This window comes from Palaemon carinicauda, chromosome 14 (assembly GCF_036898095.1).
Source record: "Palaemon carinicauda isolate YSFRI2023 chromosome 14, ASM3689809v2, whole genome shotgun sequence".
NCBI classification, from domain to species: domain Eukaryota; kingdom Metazoa; phylum Arthropoda; class Malacostraca; order Decapoda; family Palaemonidae; genus Palaemon; species Palaemon carinicauda.
In genome coordinates, this window is record NC_090738.1 from 9,512,649 (window position 1) to 9,531,779 (window position 19,131).

The 19,131-nt window shown below is 44.1% G+C and overlaps 1 protein-coding gene across 1 annotated transcript in view; it reads right to left on the bottom strand.

Moving 5' to 3' along the window:
• The window catches only part of LOC137653415 (nuclear exosome regulator NRDE2-like), a 162,823-nt gene that overhangs the window by 105,897 nt on the left and 37,795 nt on the right, over positions 1–19,131 (bottom strand). The window contains exon 3 of the mRNA XM_068386781.1: positions 16,776–17,834. Within this exon, the coding sequence (XP_068242882.1) occupies positions 16,776–17,834 (1,059 nt within the window). The remainder of the gene's footprint in view (positions 1–16,775; positions 17,835–19,131) is intronic.

Here is a 19,131-nt window from a genome sequence, read left to right on the forward strand (position 1 = left end):
TCGATGCCTTCTTTTTCTTGGTGCCGTGCAACGCCCATTGAAGTTCCGGCCACGTGGAAGCAGGCGAACACGCTCTGCCTCGACACGTGGTGCACAACGTGTGTGGATCGATGTTTACCTTCGAGAGCCATGCCCCGCATGACTTACCGGCCTTGGCACGGGGACAACGGCATTGGGATTCCATAAGGGTAACCACAAGCAACACAAGTAACACAAGGAAGGGATAGGAACGGGAAAACACAAAGGGAACACGTGGAACACAATGGTGGGTCGGATGGAATGTGAGAGAGAGCGGCGAGATGTTATCTATGCCGCGACCAGATGCTTACTGACGACAAAGACCCAGTAGCGCACCCACATGCTGACTCCGGGTCACCTCAGGGCATGTATCCATCCGCCACGGAGGGACCTGACAAGAGAAAACGGAGATGAGGGGACTGCACAAAATTCTTGGTCGGATAGGGAGGAGATCCCAGATACTCCTAAGAAAGTAGTTCGAGGTAAGTATTCCATGTTGGAACAAATACCATTTTCAAATATCTAACTTCCCTGGTAGTTACATATATATAGCTGACTTACACCATTGGTGGTGGGTTAGAAAACCGCAACACCGCCGGGAATTCGTAGAATTATTAATCACTACAAATTAGCTGTACCAATAATCTGGTTCCTACCTGATAAGGAAGCTGGCTTCACAGTTTTCCTGCCTCATTTGCATACCTTCCTTGAGAGACCCAGTGATCCACCCAGGGGGCCGTAGAAAGTCTCTGTGGGCCTGTCACAAGGTCCTCGACCTTAACATGACTAGACCACCACCCTTGCTATCCTGGCATACCTGATAAGGAAGCTGGCTTCATAGTTTTCCTGCTTCATTTGCCTGCATTCCTTGAGAGACCCAGCGATCCCCCCAGGGGGTTGTAAAAAGTCTCTGTGGGGCTGTCACACAGTCTTTGACCTTAACATGACTAGACCACCAGCTTTACTAAAAACACACTCCATAAAACCTAACTTAGACTTGCATACCAGGCTGTGGAAGGTTGCAGCAACCTTCACAGGCAACCTGTGAGAATAAATTCAAGAAAAGGCAAGGGTATAAACAAGGTAATAGGTTAGAGGCAGTGGTGTCTTCTCCAACTACGGCGCCGGAGGCAACGTACGGACCCAGGGAACAACAATCCTCATATTGGGTCTGTACCTCTAGGTAGCAATCTGCGAAGATTGATTTGCTTCGCCAGAATGTCGCTTCCAAAATCGCTTTCATAGACTTGTTGTGTCTATAAGCCATCGAAGTTGCCACAGCTCTTACTTCGTGTGCTTTGACTTTGAGGAATGGGAAGCTTTTCTCGTCATAGTTCTGGTGAAAATGATATTTTGATTATAAAATAAATTTTTGAATATACTTACCCGGTGAATATATAATAGCTGATGTCTCCGACGGCTCGACAGATTCCAAAAACTCGCGAGCGATCGCCATGAAGGTTGCGGGTGTGCCCACCAGCGCCGACTATCGGCCAGATACCGCATATACATGTAAACAGCTCCAGTTCTTCTCATTCCGCTGGGTCTCTATCGGGGAGGAAGGGAGGGCCTTTAATTTATATATTCACCGGGTAAGTATATTCAAAAATTTATCTTATAATCAAAATATCATTTTTAAATATTAAACTTAGCCGGTGAATATATAATAGCTGATTCACACCCATGGTGGTGGGTAGAGACCAGTATTAATACAATAAAGGCGTATATGCTCAAGAGTTTTTGACAATTATTCAAAAAACAGACTTAAGTATAGGTACCTGGTAAGGAAGCAGACTCTGATTATTACTCTGCCTCATTAGTCCGCTTTCCTCACGAAGCCCAGCCATCCTCTCAGGATGCTGAAAGACTCCCAGGAGCTGTTGTATCCAGGGCGACAACCCATACAACAGGACCTCATCAAAACCCTTAATCTGGGCGCTCTCAAGAAATGACATTTGACCACCCGCCAAATCAAAAAGGATGCGAAAGGCTTCTTAGCCTTCCGTACAACCCAAAACAAGATTTAAAACATTTCAAGAGAAGATTAAAATGATATTGGAATTAAGGGAATGTAGTGGTAGAACCCTCACCCACTACTGCACTCGCTGCAACGAATGGACCCAGTGTGTAGCAGTCCTCATAAAGAGTCTGGACGTCTTTTAAGTAAAATGAAGCGAACACCGACTTGCTCCTCCAAAAGGTCACGTCCATAATACTTCGTAGAGATCTGTTTTGCTTAAAGGCCACGGAAGTTGCTATAGATCTTACTTCATGCGTCTTGACCTTAAGCAAGCAACGATCTTTTTCACTCCAGTGAGAATGAGCCTCTCGGATTAAAAATCTAATAAAATACGATAAAGCATTTTCAGACATAGGCAATGAGGGCTTCTTAACTGAGCACCACAAGGCCTCAGATCCACCTCGTAAGGATTTGGTACGAGCTAAATAAAACTTAAGAGCTCTAACTGGACACAGTACTCTTTCAAGCTCGTTGCCTACGATCTCTGACAGGCAAGGTATATCAAACGACTTAGGCCAAGGACGAGAAGGCAGTTCATTTTTGGCCAAGAAACCAAGCTGAAGTGAACATGTGGCTTTATCTGTAGAAAAGCCGATGTTTCTACTGAAGGCATGGATCTCACTGACCCTTTTAGCCGAAGCCAAGCACACTAAGAAAAGCGTCTTGAGGGTGAGATCCTTCAGGGAGGCTGAATGTAATGGCTCAAACCTGTCGGACATTAGGAACCTTAGGACCACGTCTAAGTTCCATCCAGGAGTTGCCATACGACGCTCCTTAGAGGTCTCGAAGGACTTAAGGAGATCTTGGAGATCTTTATTATTGGACAGATCTAAGCCTCTATGTCTGAACACAGAAGCCAACATGCTCCTGTAGCCCTTAATAGTGGGAGCCGAGAGGGAGCAAACATTTCTCAGATGTAGGAGAAAGTCTGCAATTTGGGCTACAGAGGTACTGGAAGAGGAAATGGATGATGACTTGCACCAGTCTCTAAAGACTTCCCACTTCGACTGGTAGACCTTGATGGTAGATGCTCTCCTAGCTCTCGCAATCGCTCTGGCTGCCTCCTTCGAAAATCCTCGAGCTCTTGAGAGTCTTTCGATAGTCTGAAGGCAGTCAGACGAAGCGCGGGGAGGCTTTGATGAAGACTCCTTACATGGGGCTGCCGTAAGAGATCCATCCTTAAATGTAGACTCCTTGGAACGTCTACCAGCCATTGAAGTACCTCTGTGAACCACTCTCTCGCGGGCCAGAGTGGAGCAACCAATGTCAACCTGGTCCCTTCGTGAGAGGTGAACTTCTGCAGCACCTTGTTTAGGATCTTGAAAGGTGGAAAGGCATAAACATCCAGGTGAGACCAGTCCAGCAGGAAAGCGTCTATGTGGGCTGCCTCTGGATCTGGAACTGGAAAGCAGTAAGTCGAGAGCCTCTTTGTCAGAGAAGTCGCAAAAAGATCTATGGTGGGTTAACCCCATGTCATCCATAGCTTCTCGCACACAGTCTTATGCAACGTCCACTCCATGGAGATGACTTGTCCTCTTCTGCTGAGGCCATCCGCCAAGACATTCATTTTCCTTGCACAAATCTTGCCAAAGGAGAGATGTTACTTGCCTTAAATGGAGTTCCTTCTGATCCGTGGATCAAAGACCCGAGCATTCCAGACTGTCCAGTGGAGCTCCCTAACCCAAATCCGATGCATCTGAAAACAACCCATGGTTTGGGTTCTTGATCGCAAGAGAAAGACCTTCTCGAAGTCTGATGTTGCTGTCCCACCAAGTCAGACATGTCTAGACTGAGTTGGAGATTGGGAAAGAGATACTCTCTAAGCCCTTCTCCTTGTTCCAATGGTTTAGGTGAAATTGGAGAGGGCATAGGTTGAGTCTCCCCAGAGAGATAAACTACTCCAGCGATGAAAGAGTTCCCAAGAGGCTAGTTCAAACTCTTACAGAGCAACTGTTTTTCTCTTGCAAGTGAAGGACTTTTAACAGAGCTTGTTCCATTCTTGCGGGAGACGAAAAGGCCCGAAAAATCAGACACTGTATCTCCATTCCCAAATAAAGAATAGTCTGGGATGGGGTACTGTAAGTTACGACTTCTCTACGTTCACTATGAGACCTAGCTCCTTGGTTAGGTCTAATGTCCATTAGAGGCTCTCCAGACAGCGATATAATGACGACGCCCTGATTAGCTAGTCGTCAAAATAAAGGGAGGCTCTGAATCCTCAAAAAATGTAGAAAGCTTGCTACATTTTGCAAGGGCCTTGTAAAAACAAGAGGAGCAGGAATGAGGTCGAAGTACAGTGCTCGACATTGGTACATTACTTTCCCGTCCACAAACCTCAGATGTTGTTGAAAGTTTGGATGAATCGGGATGTGGAAGTATGCATCCTGAAGGTCGAGAGAGACCATCCAGTCACCTTCCCTTAATGCTCCAAGACAGATTTGGTAGTCTTCATTGTGAAGTTTGTCTTGACAATGAACACATTGAGCGCACTTACATCTTAAGTACTCCTGCAGTGAACGTGGCTGCCAGATCATTGGAGCCATCCCTGATAGCCTTGTTCCTGCAGAGAACGTGGCTGTCAGATCATTGGAGCCATCCCTGATAGCCTTGTTCATGCATGACATAATTGTACAGCAAAACTTCAAATGCTCGAAAAACTCCTAACAGGAGATGGTCTAGCTCTGAAGCCGACCATAAAATCTTGGAGCGTCTCATGGCCAGGCGACGGGGAGAGTCTATGAGGCTTGAGAAGTCTCCCTGGGCAGAGGCAGGAACTCCCAAGCCGAGAACTTCTCCTGTGTCATACCAGACGCTCGCTCTATAAGCCAGTTTAAAAGGAGGGAAAGCAAAGGCTGTCTCCCCCAAACTCCTCCTGGTGATCAACCAGTCGCCTAGCAAACGTAAAGCTCTCTTAGAAGAGCGAGAGAGCACTAGCTTAGAAAACAACGGCTTCGAAGTAGCTAGGCCTAGTGTAAACTCTGACGAAGGCGAACGAGGAGCAGCAGTTACAAAATGGTCCATAGAGGGCTGAGCAGCTTTAGGCTCCTCTCCGTCTGACAAAGTCCCCAAAGGAATATCAGTAGGAGGGGGATCAGCAACTTCCTCATCTGAAGGAACCTCGTCCGACAATTGCCAAGTCTCATGAAAAGGAGAGACCTGCCGCGGTGGCAATGCTTGACAGGCAAAGTCCACACGCAAAGGAGCAGCAGTAGCAGTCAAGGAAGCGACGTCATGTCGCTGCTGAAAGGACTGACAAGCAACAACAACAGGAGTTGATGGACGCTCGACGTCAAGTCGAGACTGCCTTGACTGCCTAGACTGAGCAGTCAAAACAACCCTTGACTGCAGTGCTTGACGCTCAACGTCAAAACAAGGCAACTGAGCTGGTTGGCGAACGTCCTGAACGTCAACACGAGACTGCGGCAGCGGCTGAACGTCAACACGAGGCTGCGGCAGCGGCTGAAAGTCAACACGGGACTGCAGCGAGTGAGGATCCAAGTCACGTGACTGCCGTGACAAACTACCGACATCACGTTTCATTGCTCGTTTGGGCGGATGACGGCCAGAGTCTCGTTTAGCGTAACGGCGACTCGAAAGCGAAGGTTCATCGTGAACCTGCTCAACGTCATACTTCTCCATAAGGGAGACAAGCTTAGTCTGCATGTCCTGCAGGACAACCCATTTGGGATCAACGGGAGTCGGAACGGGCCGAGATGACGGTAACGTCTGTGTTGGCAAAACATTGCCTTTACCGCGACCCTCGGACCCCGTGTTACGCTTGCGTTTATTAGCCGAACAGTCTTCCGACGACTGCAAAGGGTCAGAGCTGTCCCCATGGCTACAGCCAGGATGCTGGACCTGTCCTGAAGGGACTGACTTTCGCTTAAAGGGTCTAGAAACCTTGCGCCAAGGTTTCTTTTGCGAAAAGTCTTCGGATGACGAGGAGAAACTTCGTCTCTCCTGTCTTATGGTAAGGACGTACTTGCCGAGCAACGACTGATACCTTTGAGGGAACGTCTGTTCGTTGGTTTACACTCCTCACTCCCTTAGGTCCTACGACATTCCTTCTCCCTGGTGCATGGGAGCCTGAAAGAGGTCTCGGACTAGGCAAGTGACAAGCACGAACAAACGAACCCTCCGCAACACAGCACATGTTTTCTAGCACTCACTTCACTGATATCGTATTTTTCAATAATTTCACATTAGGCACGAATAAAACTGATATCTACCTGAAGCACGCAATTCTCCCTTACATCAAAAGGTTATAATTGCGAAATGAGTCGTATAATGTAAGCACATTAGTACAAAATGAAACACACATGCAAAAATAAAAAAAAAAAAATACATATATATCGAATAAAACGGAAATACTGTATATAAAGTTAAAAAGGATCAGTGACTGGGGAGGAGACTAAACTCTAGATCACTAAAGACTACGTTTTCAATCTCTCACCGTACAGTGCCTTGGGACGAGAATAAAAACTAAAAACGTTTTATCCTTTCTCCCCGTACAGAGACTTGGGACGAGAGTAAAAAACTGAATCGAGAACAACGATACTCGCTCCCAAACTCCTTACTTGGGACGAGAATAAAGATCGGATCGTTCTCTCTTTCTCTCTCTCTCTCTCTCTCTTGTCACACACAAGAGAATTGCCCACTCACCCTTCGTCAATAAACAGGTTATTTGACCAAAGGAAAAAACTGAAAGGACTAAGAAATTGAAAATTAACAAGTTCCTTTAAATTAGTATTTAAAACACTTCAGTTTGAAAGAAGAATGAACAAAACGTCAAAATCGATTTACTCTTTCTGCAAAGTGAAACTGTGATTCTCTCTTTCTCTATCGTAACGATAGAGCGCAAACTGCGTAGCATAAATAAACCAAACGTTAGTTCATCTTTGAAAAAACAGCACGAAGACTATTCAAAGAATATCTTTCTTAAAATATTTTCTAAAAAAAAAAATTCATTTCATAACTCTTACAGAGCAAATGATTTAAACTTAACGAAAATAAAAGTTGAATGGGCTCAACGTTGTTTAACTTCAGTTTCCAAGTTAGGACCGCCTACATCTCGGACTAGGGGAGGAATAGGTAAAGGCCGCATATAAACAAAACATAAAATTTATCTTGATGTTTAGTATAAATGGAAAGCTAATCGAAGAGGCCTAATAAAGGCGGGTGAGATATAAAATATATAGAGGAAAATCTATAATTATCAACAATAATTTATAACGTGATAAAATAATTACTAAAGGCCTAAAACACACTTCCGTACACTGAGGGAAGGGTCGGCCATCTTTACTCTATGGAAAAACCAGAGATAAAAAAGCAAGGGCAAAACACTTTTACTCTCCTTTCAAAAGCATTTCTTTTGAAGATAGTATTGAATAATCCAACACGGCGAAAGCAATAAAACCAAAACCAAGTACTTCACCAATTCGGTAGAAAACTTGAGGTCATAAAGCGAGTGGAATCGACTTGTCGATGAAACCGACAGAGAAGAACTGGAGCTGTTTACATGTATATGCGGTATCTGGCCGATAGTTGGCGCTGGTGGGCACACCCGCAACCTTCATGGCGATCGCTCGCGAGTTTTTGGAATCTGTCGAGCCGTCGGAGACGTCAGCTATTATATATTCACCGGCTAAGTTTAATATTTAAAATTCCCTTATTAAATCCTTGATAAGTAATGCCAGTGCATTCTTTGACAAGGGTAACGAAGGTTTCTTCACCGAGCACCAGAGGTTGTCTGCCTGTCCTCTCATGTTTTTGGTCCTCTGCAGATAAAAATTTTAGGCCCCTCACTGGACAAAGGCCTCTCTCCTTTGCCTGTCCTACTAAATAAGTTAACCCTGGAATGGTAAAGGATCTGGGACATGGCTGAGAAGGATTCTCGTTCTTGGCGAGAAAACCTAGTTGCAGTGAGCAGACTGCATTCTCTCCATTGAAGCCTACATTTTTGCTAAAGGCTTGCAATTCTCCTATCCTCTTGGCTGTTGCCAACACAACCAGGAATAGGGGCTTCTTAGTGAGATCCTTTCACGAAGCTTGTCGAGAGGTTCAAATCTGTTTGAGGTTAAAAACATCAGGACTACATCAAAATTCCAAGAGGGGGTTGGGTTGTCCTTCCTCTTAACTGTCTCAAAGGACCTTATGGGGTCCGAGAGATCCTTGTCTCCCGATACGTCAATATCTCTGTGACGGAAGCTGGAAGCTAGCATGCTGCGGTATCCCTTGACGGTTGATACTGCTAGTTTCTCTTGGGTTCTTAAGTGTAACAGAAAATCTGCCAGTTGAGGTAGAGAGGTACTGGAAGAGGAAATGTTGTGAACTCTGCACCATTCCCTGAACACGCCCCACTTGACTGGTACACCTTGATTGTGGATGTTCTCCTCGCTCTCGCGATTGCTCTTGTAGCTTCCCTCGAAAATCCCTTCCCTCTTGCCAGTTTTTCTGATAGACAAAAGGCAGTTATATGAGAGCGAGGAGATTTTGATGGTATCTCTCTAAATGTGACTGTCTGAGTAGATCATTCCGACAAGGTATCGATCTGTGGGTGTCTACTAGCCATTCCATCACTTCTGTGATCCAGGGTCTCATGGGCCAAAAAAGGATCTATCATGATCATGTGGGCGTTGTTTGACTCCCTGAACTTCTTCATGACTCTGTCTAGGACCCTGAATGGGGGGAAAGGCGTATGTGTCTATTCTTTCCCACTCCATGAGGAAGGCGTCCACTGTCACTGCTTCCTGGTCTGGGACTGGAGAGCAGTAAACAGGTAACCTCTTGTTCTCTGTGACGCAAAGAGATCTAGGTCTATTGACGGTTCTCCCCACAGATTCCAAAGCCTGCTGCACACCCCATGATGTAGGGTCCATTCTGTCGTGAGAACCTGTCTTCCCCTGACATTCTTCTCCCCCTCTATGAAGCGTGTTATCAGAGTTATATTGTTCGCTTTTGCTCACAGCAGGAGATCTTTGCTGCCTCGTAAAGGGAATCTGAACGAGTGCCTCCCTGTTTTCTGATGTAGGCCAACGCTGTAGTGTTTTCTGCGTTGACCTGTACTAACTCGTTTTGGACCTCCTCCTGGAAGTGTATTAGCGCTAGATGAATGGCCACCACTTCCTTCACGTTTATGTGCCATTTCTTCGAGTAGCTTGTTGGGGTCGTCCCACCAACTCAACTGATTCCTGATTCCCAATAACTTGACAGATGGAACTGACGTAGACGTAGTCACTTGTAGATCCTCCAGACACTTTTCTTGCAACCTGGCTCTGATTTGCCAGTCGTCCAGGTACATCGATATTCGTACCCCTTCCAGATGTAACCAGAGAGCCCCGTTCGATACCACTCGTGTAAAAACATAGGGGGCCGTGCTTAGTCCAAAACAAAGTGCTCTGAACTGAAAAGTTGTTGCGTGATGTACAAATTTAAGATATTCCCTGTAGTTCGGGTGAATTGGGACGTGAAAATACGTGTCCTGCAGGTCTATAGACACCATCCAGTCTCCTTGTCTGGTGCCTACTAGGACTGATTCAGATGTCTCCATAGCAAACTTGATTTTGCTCACGTACTTGTTCAGTGGACTTACATCCAGAACGGGTCTCCAATCCCCCGAGTTCTTGGGTACCAGAAATAGTCTGTTGTAAAATCCCTCTGACGAGGGGTCCTCTACCACTTCTATTGCTGCTTTTGACAGCATCTCGTTTACCTGCTCTTGAAGAGCTGCTGCTTTGCTCCCCGATTATGTAGCTGTCAACTCTAATGGCTCTCGTGAAAGAGGCGGCTTCCTTAGGAAGGGGACTTGTATCCTTCCTTCAGTACTTCGACTGTCCAATCGTCCGCTACCATTTGGCTCCACTCTTGCCAGTAGTGGGATAATCTGGCTCCCACTTGTGTCTGGAGGTTGTTGAGTTAACTTTTTGGGTTTCGGTTGCTGTTTGGGGTTTTACAAGGTCCCCCCCCAGCAATTCTCTGGCTTTCTCTCGAAAGGGCTCTCCCACGAAAGGGCTGACGCGTGGGAGGAGCTTCCTTCTCCTTCCTGGCTAAAAAGTTTGCTGGAAGAACTTTCCTCGCAGTCCTTGTAATCAGATCTTGCGTTGCTTGTGTGCAAAAGCTGCCGATAAGTCCTTCACTAGCTCTGAAAGGAAGAGGTATTTGGTCAAGGGAGCATACAAGAGCTCTGCTCTCTGAGCGAGAGTCACTCCTGACGACAGGAAAGAAACAGCATAGCTCTTTTCTTAATAATACCTGCTGTGAAAAGGGCTGTGAGTTTGGCTGTCCCGTCACTCACAGCTTTATCGAGACAGGCAAAAAGGTGCATTTGCATCTCGTTCTTCTCGTCCGTAACATCTGCGAGGGCTCCGAGAGTCCAGTCCATCAAGCTGAAGACTTCAATTGTCCTTAAGACGCCTTCCAGCAAGTGGTCATTTCCGATGTGGACCACATAACTTTAGCCTTAGCCATGGCTGTTCTACGCGAGGCGTCTACGAGTCTAGAGAAAGTCCCCTTGGGAAGAGGCAGGAACTCCCAAACCGAGAGCCTCCCCAGTCTCGTACCACACGCTAGATCTAGAAGCCAATCTCGTTAGGGGGAAGGAAAAGGTTGTCTTTCCCTGTTCCTTTTCTTCAAAATCTAGTCGTTCAACGTTGAAAAAAGCCCTCTTCACCGATCTGGCTAAAACTGTCTTCTTGAAGGAGGAAGACTTCTGGGGTCTACCCTTCATAAACTGCGAGGGCGGGCTCCGAGAAACAGCCTGTTGAAAATCATTCGGAAATAAGTCCGCCAATACCGCAAGCAATCTTTACAGATCCGCCTCATGAAGAGTTTCTTGCGTCTCCTCCTCTGAGATCTCTCCCAAAGGATTGGCGATTTTCGATGTTGAATGAGTGGGGAAATCACAAGCCTCGTCCTGCTTGCATGCGTCATGCATGCGTCCAGCATGCTGCAAGGGAGCGTCATGTTTGCGTGCATCATGCATGCATCTAGCATGCTGCGAGGGAGTATCATGCTTGTGTGCGTCATGCATGCGTCCAACATGCTGCGAGGGAGCGTCTCAATCCTTGTCACCTCCCGTCACGCGGCCAGCTTGCTTTGAAGGAGCGTCTATGAGCGCTGCAACTTGTGGTGAGTTCGCGTCTCGCTATCCTAACTCCGGTCTTATCCTGACTTCTGGTGACAAGGAGTCCAATCTCATGACGCCTGGCGTCACGTTGTTCCAACGCTAGATGCTCGGAACTATGACGTTCGCGATCTTGACGCTCGGAACTATGACGTTCGCGATCTTGACGCTCGGAACTATGACGTTCACGATCTTGACGATCGGTTTCATGACGTCCGAGGCTTCTGACGCTAGGCGTCAAAGCGTTTAGAATCTTGACGCTCGAGCGTCATGACGAGCAACTCTCTTCTTGTCTAGTAGGAAGAGAAAAACGTAAAACGCCAGCCTCGTCTGTGAGCTGAGTCATCCGACGGCGAAGATAACACTTTTACCTCGCCTTTCCCATGGCGAGGGCAAGCTCCCTGGGAAGCGTCAACAGGTACGCTCGAGGGGACGACTGCTCGGGGGCTAACGCCTCTCGCCTCCCATCGCCTGTCGACACTCCTTCTCCCAGGGGTTGGGGAGCATGGAAGAGGTCCAGGGCTAGGAGAACGACAGGTCCGAGTAGCCACACCCTCCACTGCACTGATTTAAGCACTGAAACTAGCACTTTTAACTCTTTCACATCAGACCATAATATAGACCTGCCCGCTGTGAGAGATTCTACTCTTCCGCCAAGGGCTAGAATGAGAATTCAATAGGCTATATGATTAATATTAGTATTCCCAATATCGAAATATTAAATAACGATACAAAGTATTGTGGAACTGTAACGATCGTCATGAGTACTACATAGCATAAATTGACTGTACGTTAGTGTAATCTCTATAATAGATCAATGATTAACTAAAGAAAATATACTAATAGGACAAATATTTACTTAATATATTTCCCTTACATTATAAAAATCAAATACTTATGTTTTGTAAGTTAGTATTTTCTTTACATTCCTTGCAAGAAAAAGAAAAGAATTTACATATTTGCAAGTCATTCTACGTAGAGTTTACGTCACATGATTTGTGACGTCATAGTGCTGGGGGAATGATTTCCTTCAAGTCTACGTCACATGATTTGTGACGTCATAGTGCTGGGGGAATGATTTCCTTCAAGTCTACGTCACATGATTTGTGACGTCATAGTGCTGGGGGAATGATTTCCTTCAAGTCTACGTCACATGATTTGTGACGTCATAGTACTGGGGGAATGATTTCCTTCAAGTTTACGTCACATGATTTGTGACGTCATAGTGCTGGGGGAATGATTTCCTTCAAGTCTACATCACATGATTTGTGACGTCATAGTGCTAGGAGAATGATTTCCTTCAAGTCTACGTCGATTTGTGACGTCATAGTGCTGGCGGAATGATTTCCTTCCACCATCATGGGTAAGAGTGGCAAATGGAAGAGTAGTAGAAAGGGCATTACTGTAATGGATTATGTGTTGATAACTAAAAGAATGTTTGGAAGATTGAAAGACGTGCACGTGTTTAGGGGTATGGCTAACGGTATGTCTGATCATTTTTTGGTGGAAGGAAAATTAGTTGTAGCAAAAGAGTGGGGGAATAGAGTAGGTGGATGTAAAAGGGAGGTAGTGAAGGTTGAAGAGTTAATAAAACCGGGGGTAAAAAGTAAATATCAGGAAAGGTTGAAAATGGCATATGACGAGGTGAGAGTAAGAGAAACTGGTAATTTAGAGGAGGAGTGGAAGTTAGTAAAAGAAAATTTTGTTGGGATTGCAAGTGATGTATGTGGCAAGAAGGTTGTTGGAGGCAGCATGAGGAAGGGCAGTGAATGGTGGAATGAAGGAGTGAAGGTAAAAGTGGAAGAGAAAAAGAGGGCTTTTGAAGAATGGCTGCAGAATAATAGTATAGAGAAGTATGAAAAATATAGAGAGAAAAATGTGGAAGTAAAGCGCAAGGTACGTGAGGCAAAGAGGGCAGCTGACCTGAGGTGGGGTCAGGGATTGGGTCAGTCATATGAAGAGAATAAGAAGAAGTTTTGGAAAGAAGTGAAGAGAGTAAGGAAGGCTGGCTCAAGAATTGAAGAGACAGTGAAAGATGGAAATGGAAGGTTGTTAAAAGGAGAGGAGGCAAGGAAAAGGTGGGCGGAATATTTTGAAAGTTTGCTGAATGTTGAGGATAATAGGGAGGCAGATATAATTGCTGTTGCAGGTGTTGAGGTGCCGGTGATGGGAGATGAGAATGAGAGAGAGATTACAATAGAGGAAGTGAGGAGAGCACTAGATGAAACGAGAGTAGGAAAAGCATCTGGTATGGATGGTGTGAGAGCTGAGATGTTGAAGAAAGGGGGTGTGACTGTACTTGAATGGTTAGTGAGATTGCTTAATGTGTGTTTTGTGTTGTCAATGGTACCAGTCGATTGGGTTTGTGCATGTATTGTACCACTATATAAGGGTAAGGGAGATGTGCATGAGTGTTGTAATTCAAGAGGTATTAGTTTGTTGAGTGTAGTAGGAAAAGTGTATGGTAGAGTAATGATTAATAGGATTAAGGATAAAACAGAGAATGCAATCTTAGAAGTACAGGGTGGTTTTAGAAGAGGTAGGGGTTGTATGAATCAGAGTTTTACAGTTAGGCAGATATGCGGTTGAAAATTTGATACGACGAAGTGAAAGTAAGAGAAACTGGTAATTTAGAGGAGGAGCGGAAGTTAGTAAAAGAAAATTTTGTTGGGAATGCAAGTGATGTGTGTGGCAAGAAGGTTGTTGGAGGCAGCATGAGGAAGGGCATTGAATGGTGGAATGAAGGAGTGAAGGTAAAAGTGGAAGAGAAAAAGAGGGCTTTTGAAGACTGGCTGCAGAGTAATAGTATAGAGAAGTATGAAAAATATAGAGAGAAAAATGTGGAAGTAAAGCGCAAGGTACGTGAGGCAAAGAGGGCAGCTGACCTGAGGTGGGGTCAGGGATTGGGTCATTCATTTGAAGAGAATAAGAAGTAGGTTTGGAAAGAAGTGAAGAGAGTAAGGAAGGCTGGCTCAAGAATTGAAGAGACAGTGAAAGATGGAAATGGAAGGTTGTTAAAAGGAGAGGAGGCAAGGAAAAGGTGGGCGGAATATTTTGAAAGTTTACTGAATGTTGAGGATAATAGGGAGGCAGATATAATTGCTGTTGCAGGTGTTGAGGTGCCGGTGATGGGAGATGAGAATGAGAGAGAGATTACAAGAGAGGAAGTGAGGAGAGCACTAGATGAAACGAGAGTAGGAAAAGCATCTGGTATGGATGGTGTGAGAGCTGAGATGTTGAAGAAAGGGGGTGTGACTGTACTTGAATGGTTAGTGAGATTGCTTAATATGTGTTTTGTGTTGTCAATGGTACCAGTCGATTGGGTTTGTGCATGTATTGTACCACTATATAAGGGTAAGGGAGATGTGCATGAGTGTTGTAATTCAAGAGGTATTAGTTTGTTGAGTGTAGTAGGAAAAGTGTATGGTAGAGTAATGATTAATAGGATTAAGGATAAAACAGAGAATGCAATCTTAGAAGTACAGGGTGGTTTTAGAAGAGGTAGGGGTTGTATGAATCAGATTTTTACAGTTAGGCAGATATGCGAGAAATATTTAGCAAAAGGTAAGGAGGTGTATGTTGCGTTTATGGATCTGGGGAAAGCGTATGATAGAGTTGATGGGGAAGCAATGTGGAATGTGATGAGGTTATATGGAGTTGGTGGAAGGTTGTTGCAAGCAGTGAAAAGTATCTAAAAAGGTAGTAAAGCATGTATTAGGATAGGAAATGAAGTGAGTGATTGGTTTCTGGTGAGAGTGGGGCTGAGACAGGGATGTGTGATGTTGCCGTAGTTGTTTAACTTGTATGTTGATGGAGTGATGAGAGAGGTGAATGCTCGAGTGCTTGGTCGAGGATTAAAACTGGTAGACAAGAATGACCATGAATGGGAGGTAAATCAGTTGTTGTTTGCAGATGATACTGTACTGGTTGCAGACACAGAAGAGAAGCTTGGCCGATTAGTGACAGAATTTGGAAGGGTGTGTGAGAGAAGGAAGTTGAGAGTTAATGTGGGTAAGAGTAAGGTTATGAGATGTACGAGAAGGGAAGGTGGTGCGAGGTTGAATGTCTTGTTGAATGGAGAGTTACTTGAGGAGGTGGATCAGTTTAAGTACTTGGGGTCTGTTGTTGCAGCAAATGGTGGAGTGGAAGCAGATGTACGTCAGTGAGTGAATGAAGGTTGCAAAGTGTTGGGGGCAGTTAAGGGAGTAGTAAAAAATAGAGGTTTGGGCATGAATGTAAAGAGAGTTCTATATGAGAAAGTGATTGTACCAACTGTGATGTATGGATCGGAGTTGTGGGGAATGAAAGTGACAGAGAGACAGAAATTGAATGTGTTTGAGATGAAGTGTCTAAGGAGTATGGCTGGTGTATCTCGAGTAGATAGGGTTAGGAACGAAGTGGTGAGGGTGAGAACGGGTGTAAGAAATGAGTTAGCAGCTAGATTGGATACGAATGTGTTGAGGTCGTTTGGCCCTGTTGAGAGAATGGAAAATGGCTGTCTGCTAAAGAAGGGGATGAATGCAAGAGTTGATGGGAGAAGTGCAAGAGGAAGGCCAAGGTTTGGGTGGATGGGTGGAGTGAAGAAAGCTGTGGGTGATAGGAGGATAGATGTGAGAGAGGCAAGAGAGTGTGCTAGAAATAGGAATGAATGGCGAGCCATTGTGACGCAGTTCCAGTAGGCCCTGCTGCTTCCTCTGGTGCCTTAGATGACCACGGAGGTAGCAGCAGTAGGGGAGTCAGCATTATGAAGCTTCATCTGTGGTGGATAACGGGGGAGGGTGGGCTGTGGCACCCTAGCAGTACCAGCTGAACTCGGTTGAGTCCCTTGTCAGGCTGGGAGGAACGTAGAGAGTAGAGGTCCCCTTTTTGTTTTGTTTCATTTGTTGATGTCAGCTACCCCCCAAAATTGGGGGAAGTGCCTTGGTATATGTATGTATCATGTCTTTAAGATTTGGTTCGTTAGTTTTTACAGTAGGGGGAAAAATTCCTGATCCTATCTCTTTCAAGCTTACAAGCATAGCGATCATATTCCAAAAGAAAAGTATACACATGCCCTTTGCATTACTACATACTGTGTGGGGATCAAGAGCAGCTTTTGGAAGCCGGTCTTGCAGCCCCTCACACAAAATCTAACAACAGAGGTAGTCATTTTGAAAATCAAGTTAAAATAAACTGTCCAAGTAGGACCAACAAAAACTATCTTATTCGTGTGAAAAAGAAAGGAAAATCCAATATCAGTGAAAGCCATCAACCAAAAAAAAAAGCAATGGGTACTTCACCAATTTGTAGTTAAAGCAAACCCAAACAAAGTAGAGCGAATTTCCAACGTGTTACCAGAACGACGGCAGGGAATTTCCGAGGACTAATGGGAATGGTTCCAGGTACCTGGATAGAGGGAGCACAGGTATGATCACCTAGCCACCTATCGGCGATTGCCGCGAATTTTGAATTTCTGCCGTGCGCGCGACGAATCGGTGGGATAAAGCTATATATGTAACTACCAGGGAAGTTAGATATTTAAAACTCACATTTAAACACTTACATGTAACTAGAAAATTACTAAACTGAAGCCAACATCATAAGCATACGGTAAAGATGAAAACTAATATCCCTTACCTACACCTCAAATGGTCCCCTGATCTAGATCTAGACCTCGACTTTTGTTTTCTCGAGCAGGATCTTGACCTCGATTTTTGTATCCTTGGTCTGGACCTTGACCTTGATTTTTGTTTCCTCGACCTAGTTCTTGAAGTTGATTTTTGTCTTCTTGACCTGGAACCTGACCTTGATTTTTGTCTCCTTGACCTAGATCTAGACGTTGACTTCCGTTTCCTTGACCTGGATCGTGACCTTGACTTCCGTTTCCTTGACCTGGATCTTGACCTAGACTTTCGTTTTCTTGACCTAGATCTTGACTTGCGTTTCCTTGACCTGGATCTTGACTTCCTTTTCCTTGACCTTGATCTTGACCTCCGTTTCCTTGACCTGGATCTAGACCTTGACTTTCTTTTCCTTGACCTGGATATAGACCTTGACTTTCTTTTCCTTGACCTGGACCTTGATCTCGATTTTAGTTTTCTTGACCTAGATCCAGACCTTGACCTCCATTTTCTTGACCTGGATCTTGACCTTGACTTTCGTTTCCTTGACCTAGATCTTGATCTTGACTCTCGTTTCTTAGATCTATAACCAAACTTTGACTTGTATTTCCTTGACCTGGATCTAGATCTTGACCTTTGTTTCTTTGACCTGGATCTAGATCCTGATTTCTTCTTTCTGGTCCTGGAATCAGACCTTGAATTGTATTTCCTTGGCTTTGATTTAGACCTTGATCTTCGTTGTCTTGACCTGGATCTAGAACTCGATCTTAGTTTCCTTGACCTGGATCTAGATCTTGACCTGGATCTAGACCTTGACCTGGATCTTGACCTTGTCATTTGTTTCCTCGACATAGAGCTAGACCTAGATCCAGACCGAGATTTGGAATTTTGTTTCCCTGGCTGGGAGCATGGCTTTTGTTCCCTTGCCAATGATGGCGACTTTTCCTTCTTTTCCAATGGACACTCCTGTTTTTCAACTGAAATCTTGCTTGACTCCTCACAAACAGAATTTGACCTTGATCTTGATCTTGACCTACATTTTTCTGAGCTTGGGCTCCGAGACTCTGAATGTGACCTGGAGGAAAATAAAGTTGAATTTTTACTACTCTTTTTATTATTCAGTATATCATCTGATGATTTTATCTTTGTTCTTTAAATTCAAATGACCTTGATTTGGTATGGTGTCCATTTATAATTTAATGTACTACTAAGTTCTAGGGTCCCCCCCACTCGATGAGAATATTCCTTGCCCAGTAAAAGCAATTCTACCATCTACATACTGTGTGGAGATATTTGATATCTGACAGAAATTCATCAGAAATATGACAATAACTAATCAACAGGTTATTTTAATCTTACTTTTTTCCTGTGGCAAGAACAAGCAATAAACAACAATATGCTAAAAAATAGATTACTGATCGAGTTATGTATTAGGGAAAAAAACATACCACAGAATTTCATGGCCAGTATATAATAACCCCTATCATTTGAATTAGCCTCAAATGAGAACTAAGGTTCATTTAAAAACAGTGTTAATAGCTCTACAAAGCTAACACATCTGTTCAATACTAGTTCTCTACTTTGAGATCAGGTATTAATAAAAGCAATTGCTAAACTTTTTGAATGGACCTACTGAATTACAAGATATTTCAAAATCAATTCTCTGGCTATATTGTATAAATAAAAAATTCAATATAAAGCCTATATAACTTTAAAATTACATAAATCCATTCATGGCTGGTCTTACTTCTTGAAAGACTATATATATATATATATATATATATATATATGTGTGTGTGTGTGTGTGTATATATATGGTATATATATATATATATATATATATATATATATATATATATATATATATATATACAGTAAGGTCCCGAATTACACGTGTTCTAATTACGCGATTCCTCAATTACGCGATCGATAGTTTTTAAAAATTAAATTTCCTGTATCTGCGAGGAGCATTCTAAATCTGCGAGTCAAGCACCGCGAAGCGTAGGAAATCTATTGTTTTCTTAATTGTATTGGGGGGGGGTGATGGTTCCCCGATGTCTGAGAAGAGGGGGGGGGGAGAATGTGAGAGAAAGATTTCTGTTCTAACATTTTAAGACTAGTTTTGGATGAAAAATGTTAAGGTTTGCCCATCTGTTGTGTGAACTTGTCGCTAGGCTAGCCTAACTGTCCAACACCTATATGTATAATATTCCATACTTGTACTAATTAATTTTTATACTTATGTTGTGATTATGGTGAAAAATCCTTATTCATTAAACTTTAAATTAAAAACCATCAAAATCAACAGTGCCATTTGAAAGATTGAAAAGTTTCCAAAAAAAAAATCAACAGAACAGCATCGTCATGGGAAC